Source organism: Hylobates moloch, unplaced genomic scaffold, assembly GCF_009828535.3.
Source record: "Hylobates moloch isolate HMO894 unplaced genomic scaffold, HMol_V3 SCAFFOLD_3, whole genome shotgun sequence".
Lineage (NCBI taxonomy): Eukaryota > Metazoa > Chordata > Mammalia > Primates > Hylobatidae > Hylobates > Hylobates moloch.
The window spans coordinates 140789309-140811969 of NW_026652278.1; the positions used below are offsets into that span (position 1 = coordinate 140789309).

General features: G+C 36.4%; 1 protein-coding gene across 3 annotated transcripts in view; it reads right to left on the bottom strand.

Moving 5' to 3' along the window:
- The window catches only part of IQCM (IQ motif containing M), a 483244-nt gene that overhangs the window by 397241 nt on the left and 63342 nt on the right, over window positions 1-22661 (bottom strand). For 2 of the 3 annotated variants that reach the window (XM_058436810.1, XM_032754511.1), the window contains exons 3-4: window positions 9944-10006; window positions 3893-3977 (exon numbers count right to left, since the gene is read on the bottom strand). In XM_058436810.1, the coding sequence (XP_058292793.1) occupies window positions 3893-3929 (37 nt within the window). In that variant the 5' untranslated portion in view covers window positions 3930-3977; window positions 9944-10006. The remainder of the gene's footprint in view (window positions 1-3892; window positions 3978-9943; window positions 10007-22661) is intronic. The other variant, XM_032754512.1, reaches the window with a different exon arrangement.

Genomic DNA, 22661 nt, shown 5'->3' on the forward strand with positions numbered 1-22661 from the left:
CCTGAGCCCTTGGTGTCATTTGAGGCACTGACGCAGCTGTTCTGATTTTCTACCATCACTAAAAAGTAGCCCTTGAACAAAAGAGTGAAATTCACAAGATAGCACAAGATAACTCATACCTCAATGCCTTAGAAAAGACAATGCTAGCATCATTTATTTTTATAATTTCCAAGGACATGTATCTATTCCATAAATGAGTCTAAAAATTACAAGAAATCAAACAACATTTTTATTAAAGCTCCATCTAGTCAATAATCTTTGAGGCTTCTCTTTTCTTTGTCCATAATTGGGTAAGAATATAAGCTTCCATCTTTTACATGTTCAACTGCACTTCATCTACTAGTTTGAGGAAGTTGCCAAGGTCTGTTCCTTCTTTATTATGAAAACTATACTTATAACTTGATTTGAAAATACATATTGATAGTATATAGAATGATTTTTAAGAGCTCTTATTCCTGAGTCACACTATTTTGTGCTTGAATTACAGTTTGCTCATGAACCTTATTGTCTTAAGCCTTATTTTTCTTATTTGTAAACTGAGGATAATAATAATATATGTCACAGAGATTTGTCTGAAGATAAACATTGTTACAAAACAGCACAGCACCTAACATATAAGCTTTCAATAAATGTGAGGAATTTTATTATTTTTTATATTATTGCATTACTATCATTGGGCTAAACTTTTCTCCAACAGAGTTTATATAATTTTTTTTTTTAGTCAATCCTCATTTCTTCAAAATCACAAAGATAACTTCCTAATGCAGTTTGGGTAAATTGTCTTATTAAAATTCCTTTTATCCAAAACTAACTAATATGTTTGCAGTTAATAAAATATTTTCATACATAGGATTCTTCATGTTATTAAAGTCCCCAAAAGCAATAGTAAGTCATTATAAGCAATAATAAATGTTTTGCAATAAAGTTCATGAAGAGGTTGAAATGGTCATATTAAACTCATCTAAGACATGAGTGCAAATACCAACATTCCCATAGGAAAAAAATATGAGTAGCTCTAATCCCAAATATTTCACTAGCCTAAAACATTTTCACACGTTTATTTTATCTTTTTAAAAAACCTCATTTTTCATATGTCATCAGCTTAACACAACTGTGATGATGGTTCATAAAACCAGATTTCTCTACTACTTTAGAGGTTCTACATAGTTGCTCCAGTGAACCTCTGAAGTGAAGATACAAAAAGAAAATCTAGTTATGGAAACTATGACAGAGAATGAGCCATCTCTTAATTAGAATCATTGAGTAAGGATTTTCTGTATCCAAAAAGACCCAGGGGCTTAAAAACATTTGCTTTTCATAACAATAATAAAAACAACTGGCCATACTCAGAGGGTTTCCATCCTTCCCATTAATAGGCTACATTCTTCAGAGAGGCTTCACAAAATTTTAGTTGAAAGATAATCTTAAGCAAAGATGTGTGGCCACATGGCTAAGGCCAACCCTGTGTATGTAATCAGAGTAAATGCCTGACAGGTGTAACAAAAGCCCCACCTCAGACACAATGGGACTCAGTTTAGCACACATTTTTAAAGTACCTACTAAGTGCTAGATGCTGTTTTGATGCTAAATGTGCTAAAATAAGTAAGAGTAGCTATTTCTGTCTTCCAAGTGCTTAAGAGTCTAGTGCTAGAAAAAAAAATGTGTAAATAAATGCCTTCACAGTCAGTTAAGATAGGCACTGTGATAGAAGCCAAAATAAACCACCAACACCCCCTACCGCTAGCTCACTAATGTATGAATTTCCCTTTAAAAAGATAAAGCTTTACATGGTATTATTGAAAATAATATTGAAAACAGAAATATCCCAAGAGAAATAAGTGAATGGAAGCCAGGCTAAGGCAGTGGTTTTAAATATGTGCTTCATTAATTTCATGTGCCTTGGGGGTGCTTCCTTCTTTCAATCAGAGAAGCTCAGATCTTATCTGTTTTACATATTTGAGCTCTTCCTAAGTTTTATTTTGCAGAATTTCTTTGCTGAAAAGTAAACACACACCAGCTAAGCAAAAAACAAATAAAGGTCTGAATAACAGTGCATCTGTGGAAAGAACCTACTTGTAAACAGGTTCAGATGGACAGAAGGATTAGAGTGCCAAGAAGTGGGGAGAAGCTGTAGAGAGGAGAAGCTGAAGAGGAGAGAAGCTGGAATTAAGGCCATCAGTTCTAGGGTAAAGAGTTATGGAGCTGGAAAGTAAATAGAAGCTCTTTGGACAAAAACTTCCAATACAATAATTTATATTAATTTCATTACATGTAAGTGAAGAAAACATAAATTATTTCTAATTTCTTCCTAAAAAGAGTTAAAGAACCAAATGAAACCCAAATTTCAAGTGGCATCTGGTTATCATCTCCTAAAACACATATTCAACATTTCTTCCCATAATACATTCTGCATTAAGACTCAACTCTTCAGTTCTAAATTAAAGGCACTCTGTTGAGTTGTCTCTTACTGACTCACTTTCCCCCTCCCTTATTCTCTGGTCTTCTTTAACAAAGTATCTTGCCTTCTTTGCACCAAGAAATGCTAATTAGTTTCACATATACCTCAGACGTATTTTACAGGGTACTGCCCAAAAATCTTTCTATGTTAATATTTCTCAGACTGTGATCAGGTTACTAAGGAGATGTAGGGAAATGCCAAGCTCATAGCATCAAGGTCATGTGGGCATGACCTAAGGCAAAATGGAACTAGAGAATATTCCTCCTCCACTTCCTGGATCTTCCACCCTTTCTGACCTTCCCATCTTTAAAAATGTTCTGTGTTATCCAAATAAAAAAAGAGTTAAAGTGATCATCACAGAGCTCTATTGGCAGCCCTGGGCAGATGCCAGCTGGCCTGTATCATATACTGTCAGGGGTAACAGGAGCCAAGAGGAAGTAGCAGAACAGTAATAACCTCAGCTCTATGTGCAGCAGTATATGTTAGGATTGCTTGTATTTGTTGCCAAGTCTAGATTAACTCTAAAAGAAATATAATGTGTAATTAATAATAATGTATGGTATACCTGAAAGTTGCTGAGAGAGATCTTAAGTAGTCTCATCACATCAGAAAAAAAGCTAACTATGTGAAGTAATAGATATTATAATTAGCTTGATAGAGGTAATAATTTTACAATGTGTATATATGTTAACACGCACATTGCACACCTTTATATTCAATTTTTATTTGTGAATTATACCTCAATAAAGCTAGATTATACAGTGTAAACTGAATATGTAATTTATATGTAATTTACATTTTTCTAGTAGACATACTAAAAAAGGTGAAATTAATTTGTATAACATAATTTTTATAGAATATTTCATTTAAATAAAATACATCTAAATATTACCACTTCAACATTAATCAATATTTAAAATGAATTAGATATTTTACATTCTTTTTCGTTCCATCTTCAAAACTCTACATGTATTTTGTTTGTACTTATATACATCACAACTCACATGCTAAATTTTTATCAACACTACTTAATCTGTATTTACATTTTATAAAATCATCACTTGAAAAATAGATTTATATGCCCAAATTTGTTCCAAACATGCTTAAAGATTTTCCAATAACTGAATTATCCGTTTTTAAGTTTAAATTAAAATTCATTAAATTTAAATTAAATATTCAGTTCCTTAGTTTCACCAGCCACATTTCAAGGACTGAATAGCCCACATGTGACAAGTGGATACCATATGAGACAGCACAATAAGTTAAAAAGATCTCTCAAAAGTTGGTTATTTTTAAATAAAGGGAATGGAATAAATCCTTTCAAGATGTGCCAATAAGTGTAGTGCTCTGAGGGTCACTAATTAATAGAAAAGACTGGTTAAAACAGTTGGAGTGTTATGACTGGTACTATGTTAGGTAAGCATAAATACTCACATTTTGCTTTTTCAGGCATAGCCTCTTCAGTAGTCATGAGGGGCAGTTAGAATGATCTTCTTTTTTAAAGTGTGAGCTCCAAGTCCTTAAACACAGTTACATTAAGTAATTCAGTAATGATAAATATTTATTTTTAGCTATTTCTTTTGCTCACTCATAGGTAAATAGGGTGAATGATTAAAACTTTTTATATGTCATTTCTGTGCTCTATAACCTTCAATGCCTTCCCCTCCAAAACACAATAACAATAGCTAGCATTGGGTAGGGATCTGTAGTTTATCGAGTGCTCATATACACATTGCCTTACTGGGTCTAAGCAACCTGATAGGAACTATTATTATGAATATTTGGCAGATGTGGAAATTGGAGCTTAGAGAAGTAAAATAACTTGTCAAGGTAAGAAGCTATGTAGTGGCATGTGCAAAACTCAAATCCAGATGTTTGGGCTCAAGACCGTATGCAGTTCTCTCTGATTTCCTACTACTTTCTACTACTTGCTTTCTTACTACTTTCAACTAATATCCAATTAATACCTGGCGCATACCTTATACACTCCCGCCTTCAGCTTAGGTTTATGCCAGCCTTCCACTCAGAATGCCTTGACCTCTCATCTATATTTATTTATATCCTACCTGCCCTCAAAGCCTAGGTTCAAATCCTACTTCTTCCATGACCACCCAGCCTCTTTTCCTGTGATCTGTTCCTCTCTTAAATACAGTAGTTATGTTGTCCATGCCTCTCCCTAGAAATTTATCATATGCTGTCTGTGTAAGGGGCTAAAAACACAAAGTGATCGATATATACTATATATCTATATTCCCAATTTTAGTCCTATATATTCCCAGTTAGACTCCAAATGCCTTGAAAACAAAACTATACTTTATGCCAGTAGTTCTCAATGCTGGATGAATATCAGAATCACCTAAGGAGTTTTTAAATATATGTCTGGAGTGGGACCTAGGCATCTGGCATTTTTGAAAGTTTCCCAGAATATTTAAATGTTCAGTTACAGGAATGAAATCTGCCTTGTGCCTCATCCTTCATGGTTCCCAGCTCAGTGCATTGCATTCTAGAGGTGCTCAATAAAGGGCTGATTAATGGGTTCATTAGCTGAGCCCTTCTACATTTGACATTATCATTACTTCAAAAGCATTATCCAAAATGCATCAAATGTTATCTCTATATCCAAGGAGTCAGTTACACCAGTGCATACTACTATATGCTCAAATAGCTTTACAATTAGAAATGAGAATATTAAATGCTTTAGCAGAGTTCCATGGAGGCCCTTGTTCTAAGATTCTATGTACAATTGTTCAGGTGGCAGACTCGACTAACAAACTCTGAGTTCAGAATTCAAAACCTATTAAATAATTTGGTAATTATTTCAGTAAATCTGTAAGCCAGCTTTGCCCTATGAAAGTCAGGACCCTGTAGCCTCATGCTCTTAGATAAAAGGCTACAACACTTTTCCTCAGCTTCTACCCAGAGGAGGGAAAATACTATTGCAGTTACAGTTTTAAAATAGCAAATCTGGAACATCCAAAAATGATTAATTCTCAAATTGTCAGCATCATCTCATGGGCTAGAGCACAGAACATGTAACTTGTCTGCCTAGTTCTGCAAATGAACTGCGATAAATTAAAATACTGCATCTCCCTCAGCAATAAACAATCAGAACTCATCTTCTGGCCTGGTTTAATTACCGTCTTCTTTAAGTATAAGAAGGAAATAAAAATGTTTTGTGCTCCATCATTTTCTTGTTTTAATTTCCACAGAAATGGACTCTTCTCTGGTTCTGTTGGCTCCTCCACCTTAATTCAGTGTGCCAGGAGTGTCAGCCTGCATTAAGTTGGCTGGAAAGCAAGACATCCCACTGTCCTTTTAATGCAGAAAACTAGCCAAGCATCCTAAGGGGTGCTGGCATGGTAATGTCCCTGCAAACTTGAGGTGATGAGGGAGGACTCTGAGACAGGAGCTGGGGATGTAGAAAGGCCATGAAGGATGGAATTGCTTAGAGATGGGCACAATGACACAAAATATCAGCAAATGGGGCTCCTCTCCACTTTAAGTCTCCAGCAGACAGTTACGAGATGCTGAGTCCTTCTTAATGCATCCATCAATTAATAAAAGCATATTTAGTGCCTGAGCTGTGCAAAGGTCTTGCCATTTATTTCAGAAAAAAAAGCCAGAAACATAAATCAAATTTTAAATAAATATGCAAACAACATGCAAAAAGTATGCCAGATGTCATAAGGAAATCTGTGAGCTTTGTGAAATAAGTGATATAAATCCGTGAGTACTATGAGTTCAAATGAAGACAACATCACTGAGGCCTGAGAAGGTGACATAAAAGAGAGTTCAAGAAGAACTTAGCTACTTACACCTGGAAGGGTGAGCACAGGGTTAATCAGAACCAAATGCTGGCCAGTACACCCCTGTGGTACTGAATACCAGTCCTGAGTGGATCAGAATGACTAACTTAAGAGCAGAGAAGACAGAGAGGTGAGAGAAATAGTACAAGCAAAGGCATGGAGGTGAGAATACTCGTAGTCTGGGGGACATCAAGTTGTGTGTCTGATTTTAGCAGAGGGCTACATTTTATGCTGCTGAAATGGTCAAAGAACTATTGAAAGTTTTTGAACAGGGCATTGACATAACCAATGTTCTAGAGTGTAACTTCCATAAAGGCAAAGATTCTGTTTTCCTCTCTGCAATCTCCCATGCCTTGAACAAGGCTTGGTATTTGGAAGGATCTCAAAAAGCATTTGCTATTTGTATAATCAGTAATTATGGCAACAGCATACTGGACAGGGATGACCTACCTTCTCACGTTTCCTTCAGCACATTTTTGAAAAAGTCCTTTCACCTTTGTTTTACAGTAGATGCAACTTAAGGCTCTCTGAAACTGGGTTACAGGAATGCTAAGGATTTCTAATTCCATTTCTACATGGATGAAAGACAAACAGAAGTAGAAACTATTTCCCTACCTTGTCTTCTTAGCTTGACATTCCTAAAGTAGATGACTGATAAGACTTTAAGGCTGGGTACAGTGGCTCAGTACTATAATCCCAGCACTTTGGAAAGCTGAGGCAGAAGGATTGCTTGAGCCCAGGTGTTCAACACAAGTCTGGGCAACACGGTAAAACTCCTTCTCAACAAAGAATACAAAAATTCGCTGGGTGTGGTGCATTCATGTAGTCCCAGCTACTCTACTGGAGGCTGAGGTGGGAGGATAAGTTGAGCCCGGGAGGTCAAGGCTGCAGTGAGCCGTGATCGTGCCACTGCATTCCAGCCTGGGCAACAGAGTGAGACCCTGTCTTAAAGAAAAGAAAAAGAGAAGACAAGACAAGACTTTATCATGGCCCTTATACTTCAGTATTCTTTTGGCAAAAAAAAAAAAAAAAAAAAATGCCTTATGGTAATTAGCAGGATGCAGGGAAACAAGCCATGCTCCAGGGATCTGGAAAGGCAGTTTCAGCAGTTGATATTATGGCAAATGGAAGTCCTCATTTACTACCCCAAACTTTCTCCCCACTGTCCCTCCACCTCAATCCTCCTAACCCTGAATCATACTTCCACCCTTCCCCATTTCTCTATCTTAGAAATTGTACCTATATCTACCTAGTTGCTCAAGCCATAAATCTTTTATTTCTCCTATATTTTTGTCTACCACATCCAATTCATCAAGTCTTCTAGGTTTTTAACTTAAAAATACATCTGCTTCTCCCCATCTTAATCTCCCAGCCAAAGTCATTTCATTCTGGGACTGCTGAAATAGCTTCTTAACTGCTCTATCAAATTCCTCTCTTCCTCTGCCAATTCATTCTCTACACAGCAGGAGTCATCTTGTTAATTGTGTATCAGATCATATTATTTCCCTTCCATGGTTTCTGAACTTCATTTAAAATAAAACGTAACCTCTTGCCCTGAGCTCTTCTCTCTTATGCAACTGAGTATATATGGGTGATAAGCATAGTACTGGCATTCCACAACTCCACACAGAACTGAGCCAGGAGGCTTGGTTTGACTTCTCTTGGACTTAGTTTTCTCATTTACAAGGCAAAATTTTGGGGCAAGAAGATCTCTAAGACCCCATCAGTTTCTAAAACACTATTATTCCATTGCTTTTGTGTACTATGCTAAAAAATAGTTGGCTCCAAATCCAAGAAATCAACTGCATGGGCAAGAGTTTGTGTCTCCCTCCCGTCCTTCTCTACTTTACTCTGCGCTCTGTAACTCTGGAGAAGAATACCAAAAAAAAGTGGTCTAGACCAGGCCACTTCTGGTCATGTCCCTAGTTGCAGGCTTCATCATGTGTCTCTCAAGCCTAGGCCACTAGGACCTCCCGCCCAGCTTTTGTCCTAGTCACCCTTCTCTGATAAGTATAAGCCCCCTTCCACTTTTCCTCTACTAAGTCAACAAGGACCTTTAGGTTATTTTCTGGATTTTCTTTCTAATTAACTTCTGTCAAGTCTCCTGGTATCTCTGACCAAATCATCAGATCTGCTAGCACCAAACAATAGGAATAAGAAAAGAGAAAGGAGAGCAGGTAAAGAAAACCAAACAGAACAAGTTCCAATGAGGGCCAATATAACAGGACAAATATTAGGCATCTAAAATGTGCAAAGGTATACAGTCATTGCTCTGTATATGAAGGATTAATTCCAAGACCCCTGTAGATGTCAAAATCTGCAGATGCTCAAGTCCCTTGTGTAAAATGCCATAGTATTTGCATGTAACCTATGCATACCCTCCCATATAGTTTAAATCATCTCTAGATTATTTATAATGCCTAATGCAATGTAAATGCTATGCAAGTGGTTCTAACACCATATTGTTCAGGAAATAATGACAAGAAAAAAGTCTGCACATTCAGTACAGACACAATTGTCCATTTTTAAAAAATATTTTCAATCCATGTTTAGTTGAATCTACATATGTGGAATCCACAGATACAGAGGTCCAACTACAGTAGATGATAGGAGAATAAGAAATTTATAATTGCATAATTAAACTATAATCCAAACTTGTGAGAGGGCCATAAAATGAGTTGGAATGAAGATATTCTATGAATTTATGATTAATATCAGGCTAGCTAGGAACCCAGGGACCACATGGAACAGTGGCAAGCCCATGAAATTATACTCCTTTCCTAATGCAGAAACCTTCCTCTAAATCTCTAATTAATTCAGGTTAATATATTACCCAGAACCAGGAAGTGGGAAGGAAAGAATATAAATGAATCATTAGGATATCACTTTAGCTAACACAAAGCAGAGTCTAGGAGCGCTGTGATGAGAGCAAACTTGGAGTTCAATCCTGATTCTGCCATTGCCAAAGTGATCTGAAGCAAACCAATTAACCTCTCTGAATCCTACCTCGTCTAGAAGCAAAAGATTTAAAATAGACCCATAATATTAAAAACAGCAGCTTCAACTTATGTTTAAAGGAACTCTGTCTCAGAAGTCAATGAGGATAACAAGTGGAAAGCCTGGCTGCTCTGACTGAAGAGGATCTCATGGGCTTTCCCTGAACTGCCCATCACTCCCGACTACCTCCCACCCACCTTCAACCCCAGCACGCCAGGTTCAGAGGCACACCATCAGTGACTTCAAAGATACCTTCTGCATGTAAGTTTTCACTATTTCATGAAATAGATATTATGTTCTATTCTTTTATGGGCATGCATGGACACTTACATTAATTAAGATATCTCAAATATTCCCAGCTTTACATGAAATATTTAAATCTTTAAATCACAAAAAAGCAGTTATTAATACATTTCAGTTCTCAACTCATTAAAAAGGAGATGTTAAACTGAGAACACTCTCCCATTATACTTTAAAATTCTTACTTTTTTTGGCTAAAATACACTCTTTTTTTCACCTTTTGACTCTCTTAATGGGTAAAACCAACTATTCTGAGCCACATTCAACAAGCTATGGAGTTTTTCTGTGATCTTATTTTAGGATTTTGATACAGTTATGTATAAAATAGGATTTGGCCATACATGATCATGTACATTGAAGGTCACTGAAGATCAAAGCTTACCAACAGACGATGGGCTGGGGTTGGTGAGACAAGACTATCATTCATAGTGGTTAAGTGGAGTAACTTGGGGGTAAAAAGGAAATGATCAATGTTAGATAGACCCATACTTGAGTAGAGATCAACTACTAGAATAAATTGAAATACTGAATTTTAGTCCATGTATCATCCACAATTATAAGCACAAATGTACCTTATAATATAAAGAACTTTTACAAATCAATGAAAAACACAGGCAGTTGAATATAAAAATAGGCAACCAAATGGGAAAGAAGCATGTGAAAAGACACTTATTCAAAACTCATTCATCACCCTGGAAACACAAATGAAACCACGACCATCACACTCCCAAAAGAATGGCTTCTTTAAAAATACCAAATGTTGAGAAAGATATAGAATTACTGAAATATTCACACACTGCCTGTTGCAGTGTTAGTTGGTAGTCTTCAGGAAACCATCTTTAAAAATTGAATCCACACCTAACCATGACCCAACCCTCAGACTCCCAACAGAAAGGCTTATAATGTGCACCAAAAGGCACATATAAGAATGATCACAGCAGTGTTGTTTGTAACAGCTAAAAACTAGAAGCAACCCAAATGTCCATTGACAGTAGAATACATAATTTGCATTTTATTTATACAGTGGAATATTTCACATCAGTGAAAATAAACTGGTATATTCAAAGACATAGTATATTCTCACATATATTATTTTGAAAGAAGCCAGCATAAACAGGACACAGTCTATGTTTTTAATAATATAAAGTTCAAAAACAGGCCAAACTTACTAATGACAACAGGAAACAGGATAATAGAGACCTGTGAGGAAAGAGTGCAGGGTCTGAGGTGGGGAGCACAAGGAGGGCCTCTGGAATACTCTCCAGGGGGTAAGCATTTCTTTATCAGAGGGTGATTATAGAGATGTGTTCGCTTCATCAATATTCATTGAGCTACACACAGGAATTGTGCACTTTTCTGATTATATGTTATAAATCAATTACAATTTACTGAACAATAATTATATACACTTTATTAATGTTTCAATATAACCTATTAGAACCCTGAAAATACTACCCTAGTCATTACAGGTAGTTCCATTTCTCTTCTTACACTCACTCAACAGAAATATGAAGCATAGAGCTTTGGTAAAAGCCACCAAGATCTGTGCTGGATTGTAAGCCCCACCAGGGCAGGAACCAGTTGTTTAAATTTCTTTGTCTTCCATAAGACTGAGCACATGACTAGCCAAGTAATAAAACTCTATAAAAACTGTTTATTTGAATTCCTGCAAAGAAGTCCTAAAGCATTAGCATTACAATCTTCTTCGTTTTCTCAGAGTTCCTAATATTTATTTGGAAATCCCGCTACTACTGAAATGTATGTATAACCTGCCATGAATTTTTGTAATGTGACTAACGGGTTTTGCTTATTTAATTTTTTCCCTCTTGTTATCTTGATAAGATTTTGATAGGAAGACCATAATTATCCAATGAGGAGCTAAGTATTTCGATCCAAAGTGAATGGTAAAGAAACACACATATACTCTCCAAAAACTGGTTTCAGAAAAGTTCACATTATTCCACATTTTTCTCACCTGAAATTCCCATTCAGTCATTGAATACAACCCTCATATGCCGAGAGAAAGGCAGAGGTGGGGGTAATAGAGTGAGGCTTTTCTTGAACAAAATGTTAAAATATTAGAAGCTATGTCTTATTGTAAATTTTATTTCTGGGGAATTTCAGTTAGAAATGTATCAGTTAGGGCATATATGTCCAAGAACAAAAAAGGTAATAAGAGCCTTATTTCCTTAGAACTCTACTATATCAGAAATGATTTCAAAATATTTTATGAAGAGTCCCATATCAATACATGAAGTTATGTCTTCACCGATAATTGTGGCATGTTGTGACTCTGTTTTTCTTGTGATTTTCACAGATTAAAACAGTGCTGTTATAAAAGTACATTCTCCCAGTTATTAATCTCACATGCCTTAAATAGAAGCCATTAACATTTTATAAATAACAATAAAGAGAGAAAATTTATAAAGCATTCCCCGCTGAGATGTTTGGGACACTATGTTAACAGTTAAAGACAACAATGAAAACACCATAAAGTTAATTACAACAAATTAAATACAATAAATTAGAGGCCAAAACTGTTCAACTGTTCCAATAGAATTATACTGTGCTTAGAAATAGCGATGTTAAAGAGCAAAATCTAGAAATTTGAGCAAATCATGAAATATTGCAAAATTCTGGCTTATATTTTCTGTTTTCTTTTTTATCTCTATAACCTTGTAAAAACTAGCTAATATTTACAAGGTCTGAAATGGTTTTGGAGCGTTTATATGTAAGGGATAGTTTCAAGGAAAACAATTTTAAAATTGAAAACAATCTTGGGAGTTGTCTTGTTTAGCCTCTCATTTCACAGGAAAGGGAAGAGCAACATAGGGATGTAAGCAATTTCAGCTTAACACTGGATTTGTGAATGAACTGGAACCAGAATATGGGTTTCCTGACTCCTGATGAAGCAAGAATCCCCCTGATGAAATTCCAGAATTTTCCCCTCCGTGAATTTCCCCTCCGTGAATTCTTTCTTTACCTTCTGCTCTCTGACTGAACTCTCTTATTCTACTTGGTTCTAACAGAGACACTATGACATCATGGTGAAGAGCACAGACTTGCTCAGATGGAACTGGGTTCAAGCCTAGGCTTAATCACTTCCTAATCAATGGCTTTAGGCCTTGAGTAATCAATTCATTCCAGTCTGCCTGAGATTTTCCCCGCTTTAAAACTGAAGGTCCTGAATCCTGGGAGCTGCACAGTCCCAGAAATTAGGACAGCAATTTTCTTAACCCTCATAGACTAAGCTCTTTTATCTGTAATAATCATATCATCTTTATATCTCACAGGGCTACTGCGAGACCAAATGAATGAATGGCTAAAAACATTTAGGACAGGTTTCCCTATTTAATAAATGGTGCTGGGAAAACTGACTAGCCATATGTAGAAAGCTGCAACTGGATCCCTTCCTTACACCTTATACAAAAATTAATTCAAGATGGATTAAAGACTTATATGTTAGACCTAAAACCATTAAAATCCTACAAGAAAACCTAGGCAATACCATTCAGGACATAGGCGTGGGCAAGGACTTCATGTCTAAAACACCAAAAGCAATGGCAACAAAAGCAAAAATTGACAAATGGGATCTCATTAAACTAAAGAGCTTCTGCACAGCAAAAGAAACTATCATCAGAGTGAACAGGCAACCTACAGAATGGGAGAAAATTTTTGCAACCTACTCATCTGACAAAGGGCTAATATCCAGAATCTACAATGAACTCAAACAAATTTACAAGAAAAAAACAAACAACCCCATCAAAAAGTGGGCAGAGGACATGAACAGACACTTCTCAAAAGAAGACATTTATGCAGCCAAAAAACACATGAAGAAATGCTCATCATCACTGGCAATCAGAGAAATGCAAATCAAAACCACAGTGAGATACCATCTCACACCAGTTAGAATGGCCATCATTAAAAAATCAGGAAACAACAGGTGCTGGAGAGGATGTGGAGAAATAGGAACACTTTTACACTGTTGGTGGGACTGTAAACTAGTTCAACCATTGTGGAAGTCAGTGTGGCGATTCCTCAGGGATCTCGAACTAGAAATACCATTTGACCCAGCCATCCCATTACTGGGTATATACCCAAAGGACTATAAATCATGCTGCTATAAAGACACATGCACACGTATGTTTATCGCAGCACTATTCACAATAGCAAAGAGTTGGAACCAACCCAAATGTCCAACAACGATAGACTGGATTAAGAAAATGTGGCACATATACACCATGGAATACTATGCAGCCATAAAAAATGATGAGTTCGTGTCCTTTGTAGGGACATGGATGAAACTGGAAAACATCATTCTCAGTAAACTATCGCAAGGACAAAAAACCAAACACCGCATGTTCTCACTCATAGGTGGGAATTGAACAATGAGAACTCATGGACACAGGAAGGGGAACATCACACTCCAGGGACTGTTGTGGGGTGGGGGGAGTGGGGAGGGACAGCATTAGGAGATACACCTAATGCTAAATGATGAGTTAATGGGTGCAGGAAATCAACATGGCACATGGATACATATGTAACAAACCTGCACATTGTGCACATGTACCCTAAAACCCTAAAGTATAATAAAAAAAAAATTATGGAAAAAAAAAAAAAAAACATTTAGGACAGGTCTACACCTGGTCCACTCAGTAAGTACTCATTTCCGTATCTGTTACTTCTTATTGGATCTTATTCTATATTGGAGATTTAAATTTGAGAGTAGTTTAAACCAGAGATGATATGTAAAACCAAGAGAGAGAATGAGTTCTCTGAGAAACAGGGCAAGCAGCAGACTTGGGGAGGGTGGGAATAGCATAGAAAGAATAGAGAACACAAAGAAGGATGGCGAGTGCCTCAAGGCCATATTCATCAACATCATCAAAGAAGAAAAGAAGGGAATTCTAGGGACATGATATGCATGGAAGGACTTAGTAATAAACTCTACTCTTGAGTCTATAAATGTGTGGATTCTGTAAAGAATTAAAACAGAAGAAAGAGAAAGGATAAGAGATAAATAGGTATAATATTTTGTGTACTACATGGGTGACTTTAGAAACATGAAGAGTCCCCAAGAAAGCAAATATTGTCCACAATTAACACATCATTGATGCATACAGTATTGTGTCTAGCATTTACATCTTTCTAGAAAAAAAAATCCCTGTGAGGAATAACACATTGAGTAACTATTATCAAAGCACCTATCTTTTTCTCATCGATATCTGGCTGAAAGGCCAGGCACGGGTGGCTCACGCCTGTAATCCCAGCACTTTGGAAGGCTGAGGAAGGTGGATCACCTGAGGTCAGGAGTTCGAGACCAGCCTGGCCAACATGGTGAAACCCCATCTCTACTAAAAATACAAAAATTAGCCAGGCATGGTGGCACGCACCTGTAATCCCAGCTACTCACAGGGCTGAGGCAGGAGAATTGCTTGAACCTGGGAGGCAGAGGTTGTAGTGAGCCGAGATCATGCCACTGCACTCCAGCCTGGTAAAAAAAATGAGACTCTGTCTGGAAAAAAAAAAAAATGGCTGAAAGCTTTTCCCTAAGGAATGAGACAGGCATTAATAGGGTAGGGATGTACTTTTAGTCATCTTCAAGGGCCAGAAATAGAAAATTAATACAGAGGGGTGATGGTACTGAAGCTGTGGATGCTGTCCCAGCTCCCAGAAGCCAAGTAGAGGCAACCTGGAGTTCAGCTCCAGCGTAGTAACCAGAACTCAGAGTAATTCTCACGTGAGGTAGGGGATCATAGCCAGGCTCTGCTAAAAATGACTAGCTGAAAAGAAGCAGAAATGCAACTTCCCACTGGTGCTTGATACAGGGGGTGATCACAGCTCCATATTTGGAGAGGCAGAGGAGACAGACATGTCTCACCACCACGCCCTAGCCACACCAACACTGACTCAGAAACAGGTTTGAAATATCACTATCAAAGGGGCAGGAGCCCCAAGGAACCAATATAAGATCTGGTTCTAGACTGGGAACTTAGTGGCAACTACAAAACTGTGAATCAGAAAGTGGTAAGCATTAGAGATAAATAAAACATAAAAATATAATAAAACTTACTACTCTACAAAAGCCTGAAAATTATTATGAAATAATTGAAAAATTATTAAACATATGTCCAAAACTAACACTAGGAAAGACAGCCAATAAGATCAATAAGATCAACAATTGGAATAGTAATTTACTCGATAGGAAATGAAAACAATAAAAGAATATGAAAAAGAATTTAAAATAAGTAGGTTAAGACTCTACCAAGAGACAGAGGAGGAAATCATATCTCTAAAAAAGAATATAAAAATATGAAACAAAATAGCCAGAAACAAAATAGAGATATGAAATAGAACAAATTGGAATCCTTTAAATAAAAATATATTCTTTCAAAAACTGTATAAGCTTGATATACAGAATAAAATCTGGATTGGACACAGTATACGAGAATCAGTGAGCTAGAAGATAACACTAAGGAGTTTCCCAGAAGTTGATGAAATGAGATAGAGAAAGAAAGATGAAATAACAATGAAAAGATATAAAGGAGGGTGTGGGGAGGGGGAAGCCATAGCATTAGGAGATATACCTAATGTAAATGACAAGTTAATGGGTGCAGCACCCCAACATGGCACATGTATACATATGTAACAAACCTGCACCTTGTGCCCATGTACCCTAGAACTTAAAGTATAATAAAAAATAAAATAAAAACACTGAGACCAAAAAAAAAAAAAGACATAAAGGAAAAATTGAAAGATTCCAACATGTGTATAAAGGAAGCTCGGGGGAGGGGGGTGGGAAATGGAGGAAAAACAATATTTGAAGTATCATATTGAAAAATGACATGAATCTAGAGATTAAAAGTACATTCCAGATGCCAAGAAAGAATAAAATAAATCCACACCCAGACACTTCCTAGTGAGTATCAGAAATGAAGGAAAAAAAAAGAATCATCTAAGCTGATTATCTCCAATTTCTCTCTTCCCATTCTCTTTTGAACTGGCGCTCACCAGGCTTTTACCCTTGCTACTTTAAACTGCTTCTAGTGAACTCTGTGACGCACTACTAAGAGCCCCCAAAGAACTTATTACCCAGCTGCTAGCAATGCTACCAGATTACAGTCCACAGCTTTGCCCTTCAGAATTGCCCTGGCTGAGGAGTCACACAGTTACCTTAAAGGGCAGTCCAATATCAGTGACTAGTCAACTAGTGTTTATGCAGGCTCAGATAACTTGTCCCAACTGAGGACAACTCTGAAGGGTCAACTCAACATCAAAGCCCCTTCCCGCCCCGGGGAGTCTTCACTAGACTGCATCACAGCTCAATTTCTCCCTCTGACAATTCCTGCTTTCTTCCCTTTCGAAATCCAGAGATGGCTATTTCAAGAGCACTAATTAACAAACATCTCTCTCATCTCCATGTCAGAGGGTCTTTCTGGGGAATGCAACCTGCCATTCTTTGTCAAAGTCGCCAATAACCTTCATGCTGTTAAATCTAATTGTCAATCTTAGTCCTCATCTTAGCTGATCTGTTAACAGCATTTTATGTATTTTATCACTGTCTCCTTCTTGAAATATTTTCTTCATTTAGTTTCCAGGGATTTCCAGTGTCCTAGATTTTCTCTTACCTTCTCTTACTTCCTTCTCAGTCTCTTATGCTAGTTCCTCCTCATCTCATTGACCTCAGCATATTGGAATGTCCCAAGGCTCAGGCCTTGAATCTCTTTTCTTTTCCACCACATACATTTATTTTGTGATTTTTAGTCCTGGCTCATGGCTTTCAATACCATCTCTATGTTGATAACTGGCAAATAGGTATTTTTATCCTGGGCCTCTCCCCTTGTCTATCTCACATCTTCATTTGGATGTCACCAAACCATCTCGAATTTTACACATCAAAACTGAGTTCCTGATCCTATTCTGATGATTTCTCCCTCAGCAAATGATATTTCCACTCTTCCAGTTACTGAGACCAGACAATCATCCTTGGCTCTTCTCTGTTTTGTACATTCCATGTCCTATTCATTAGTAAATCCTGTCAGCTCTACCTTCAAAATATATTCAGAAGCTGATAGCTTCACAACACCTTTACTATTAACACTCTAGCTGAAACCACTATTCTCTCTTACCTGAATTATCAGAATAGCCTCCTAAGTGGCCTAGTTCTACTTCCTGCCCCTATCCATGACCTACTCCCAACCCAGCAACCAGAGTTATTCAAGTGAAACATAAGTCAGACAATATCCTCCATTCAAAAGCTACTGATACCTTCCAGTAACAATGGAGTAAATACAGAAGTCACCATGTCCCCACGCACCCCTACGTTATCTGTGGCTAGCTGACCTCATTTTCCCTCCAGCCCCTCAATCCCTCTCCTGGAGCCACACAGCTTTCTTTCCCAGCTGCTCTGGTCAGACCAGGATAGCCCCCACCTGAAGATATTTGCATTTGCTACTTTATTTGCCTGAAATGTTCTTTTGTCAGATTCACAAGGTACCAACCCTTCACTTCTCCCAGGTGTATACTTAAACACACCTTCTCCATGAGGACTTCACCAGCCACCCATTCATGATTGCAACCCTCCCTAAATCCTTCCTGATTTATTTTCCTCCTTTACACTAATACTATTTAACATATATATATATATATATATATATATAGTCATTTATTATCCATCTCTACATGCAGAAACTGCTAGCTGATTCCCAAATATATTTTCTCTTCCTCCTGGACCCATAGCTGGACTACTTTTTCCAGGTGCACTTGAAGTTAAAGTGTGGCAAGTGACTTAGTTCTGGCCACAAGAAAAAATGTGGTCAAAATAAGTGCCCCTTGTAAGCCTGGTGCCTAAATACATGCAATCCTCTATGCTCTTTCCCCTCCATACCTGCTAGAATGGAGGTGACTCTAGGACACCATTGGTACGAAAGTCCAAACGTAAAAGATAGCAGAGTCACACAGCAGAATAAGAAGGCTTTTAATAATTGTTTGGAGGAGAGCTGTCTAACTGGGACAGTTTGATGAATAAAAAATAAAATCTCAAGTAATCAAGCTACTGATAATTAGGAGTTTAATTTATTATAGCATCTAGCTTTATCTTAGCTTATATATTCACTTCCTAGACTGCAAGGTTAATGAATGCCAGGATTTTTTACTGTTTTGTTCACTGATGTATCCCCCCGTGCCTACAACACTGACTGGAAATCAATAAATATTTGAAGAATAATGAATAAAAAACTTAAATTCTCACACAGAAAAAAGATAGGATATCTAGAAAAGGATGGCAACTTTGATAAAAGAACTCTTGACAGCAATGATAATTAACAGAAGACAATGTTTTAAAACATCTGACGGAAAATACAAATAAATATAAAATTCTAAATCAATCTAAACTGTCATGCAAAATTGAGAACAAAACAGACTTTCGAAAATACTAAGTCTAAGAAATCATACAACACACCCAAACACATAGATCCTCAAAAGTGCTGCTAAAAAATAAGCTTCACAGGAAGAAGAAAATGAACCCAAAAGAATGAATGGAACACAAGAAAAAAAAAAGTATGCCCAGATATTGATATTTACAAATATGCTTATAAATATGTTTATGTTTATAAATTTAAATAGTTATTACTTACAAAAACTTAAAAGAGCCATCAGTGTGGATTTTTTTCACGTAGAACTAAGATTTTAAACCCAACAACCAAGAAGGGGGAAAGAAGGCACAGAAAGGAGGAGTTAGTGAATTTACAGTTCTGGGTCCTTAGCTTGTTTAAGAAGAGGATAAATAGACTAAGCAACGTTTAAAGAAAAATTTAGAGACAAATATTCCCATTGAAATATTAAAGGTAACATTTAATAGAATAGAAATGTAATGTATAACTCCCAAACTACCAGAGAAACCACATAGTAATTTTTGAAAATGTTATCAAGCTAAATAAGGCCATAGATGGCCAGGTGTGGTGGCTCACGTCTGTAATCCCAGCACGTTGGGAGGCCAAGGCGGGTGGATCACGAGGTCAGGAGATCCAGACCATCCTGGCTAACACGGTGAAACCCCATCTCTACTAAAAATACAAAAAATTAGCCGGGCATGGTGGCGGGCGCCTGTAGTCCCAGCTACTCAGGAGGCTGAGGCAGGAGAATGGTGTGAACCCGGGAGGCAGAGCTTGCAGTGAGCCAAGATCGCACCACTGCACTCCAGCCTGGGCAACAAAGCGAGACTCCGTCTCAAAAAAAAATAAGCGAGACTCCGTCTCAAAAAAAAAAATATTTCCAAACATAAGGAAAAAAAAAAGAAAAGGAAAAAGGAAGATAAGCAGAAACCTAAATTAAAATATTAAAATAAATATAAATTAATAAGTACAATAAACAGATTCTATTCACTTATCAATGGAGATTATCAAATAATACAAATACAATTCAGCTCAGGTTGGCTATAAAAGATATAGTTAAAACCGAAGAACATAGAAAGGGTGAAAATTCCTGAGAAAATAAATACCAAGAAATAATAACAAAAAATTTTGTAGCAATACTGTTATCAGATAAAACAGACATTAGATGAAAAATTATTAATAGGGATAAATAGGTACACCAAATTATGATTAACACAACAACAGGTCAAGAAGACAGAGTAAACATGAATTCATACATACCTAACAAAATAGTTCCAAACTTTTTAGCACACACAAATTAGAAAGGATTTAGATCTAACATTAGATATATTCCTGATATTATATATATATATATATATATATATGTGTGTGTGTATATATTTCTGCAGAAAAAATATATATTCTTCTTAAGCACATGTGGGGCATTTACAAAAAGTGTCCATATTCTAAGTCACATGAAATGTCTCAATAAATGTTAAACATTTGAATACGATTGTTAAAAGTGAAAACAAAGATAGCTTATTAAAATGTACTCCTGAATAACTCCTTGATTAAACCATAGATCAATAGCCAACACAACACTGAAGAAGAACAAAGTTGGAAGACTGGCACTACCTCATTTCAAGTCTTAATATAAAGCTACAGTAATCAAGACAATGTGGTACCGGTAAAAGAATAGAAAAATAGACAAATGGAACAGAATGGATAGCCCAGAAATAGATCTATATAAATATAGTCAGCTGACCTTTGACAAAGGAGCTTTTGTAGCAATAATGTTATCAGATAAAATAGACATTAGATGAAAAATTATTAATAGGGATAAATAGGGATCTATGGACAAAAGACAGTCATTTCAACAAATGGTATGGAACAATTGGACATCCAGATGCAAAAAACGAAGAATCTAAACACAAACCTTACACCCTTCTCAAAAACTAACTCAAAATGGATCACAAACCTAAACGCAAAATGCAAAACCATAAAACTCCTATAAGATAACAGGAGAAAAATCTAGATAACTTGGTTTGGTGGTGACTTTTTAAAATATGACACCAAAGTAATTATTCATGAAAAAATAATTGATTTAAGCTATATTTTATTAAAATAAAAACTTCTGCTCTGTAAAAGACACTGTCTTGAGAATGAGAAGACAAGCCCCAGACTGGGAGAAAATACTTGCAAAAGATATATCTGATACAGAACTGTAATTTAAAATACACAAAGAATTCTCAAAACTCAACAATAAGAAAACAATCTGATTTTTAAATGGGCCAAATATTTTAACAGACACCTCACCAAAGAATATAAATGAAAAGATGCTTCACATTATACATCATCAGGGAAATGCAAATTAAAACAATGAGATACCACTACACACTTATTAGAATGGCCAAAATCTAGATGCTGACAGGATGCAGAGCAACAGGAACTCACTCATTGCTGGTGGGAATGCAAAATGATACAGCCACTCTGGAGGACAATTTGTCAGTTTCTTACAAAACTAAACATACTTTGACCATGTAATCCAGCTATAGCACTCCTTAGTATTTACTCAAAGAGTTTAAAACATGTCCACATAAAAGCCTGCATATGAATGTTCATAGTAGCTTTATTCATAATTGCCAAAACAGAAGCAACCACGATATCCTTCAGTAGAATGAATTATTACTCAGTGCTAAAAATAAATGAGCTATAAAGCCATGAAAAGACATGGAAGAAACTTAAATGCATACTACTGGGTGAAAGAAGCCAATCTGAAAAAGCTACATACTATATAATTTCAACTATATGATATTCTGGAAAAAGCAAAACTATTCAGACAGTAAGCAGATCACTAGTTGCCAGGGGTAAAGGGAGGGGGAGAGACGAATTAATAGAGCACAGAGAATTTTTAGGGCAGTGAAATACACCACATAATGGTGAATATATGTCATTATATATTTGTCCAAACCCATAGAATGTATAACACCAAGAGTGAACCCTCATGTAAACTATGGGTGTTGGGCAATAATAATGTATCAATATAGGGTCATCAATTGTAACAAATATATCACTCTGGTGGGTGATGTCAATAATAGGGGAGACTATAGTATAGCCTCATGAAATAAATAGATCACATTGACTTATCAATAGAGATTATCAAATAACACAAATAAAATTCAGCGCAAGTGAATTTAGGCGATATATAGGAAATCTCTATACTTTCCTCTTAATTTTACTGTAAAGCCAAAACTTCTCTTAAAAAATTAAATATCTTTTTTTAAAAAGAATAGATCACAAGGGAAATTATGAAATATTTAAAATTGGGAGTCAACAGAAACACAATAAACCATACCTATGAAAAGCAAAGTAATATCAAGAAATAAGTTAATTGTCTTAAATATGTTTATTAAAACAAAATAAGCATTTAAACAAGCATTCAACTTTAACAGATACAAAGCAAAAAAATATATTAAATTCAAAGAAAATAGAAGAAAGAAATTTAAAGGAGTAAAAATGAATAGAAAACAACTGCAAAATATGGCACAACAGAGATTGTGAACAAAATCAAAACTAGTTCTTTGTAAATATTAACAAAATATACAAACCTCTAGGTTCTAGAGGGAAGGAAGGAAGGAAGGAAGGAAGGAAGGAAGGAAGGAAGGAAGGAAGGAAGGAAAGGAGGGAGGGAGGGAGGGAGGGAGGGAGGGAGGGAGGGAGGGAGGGAGG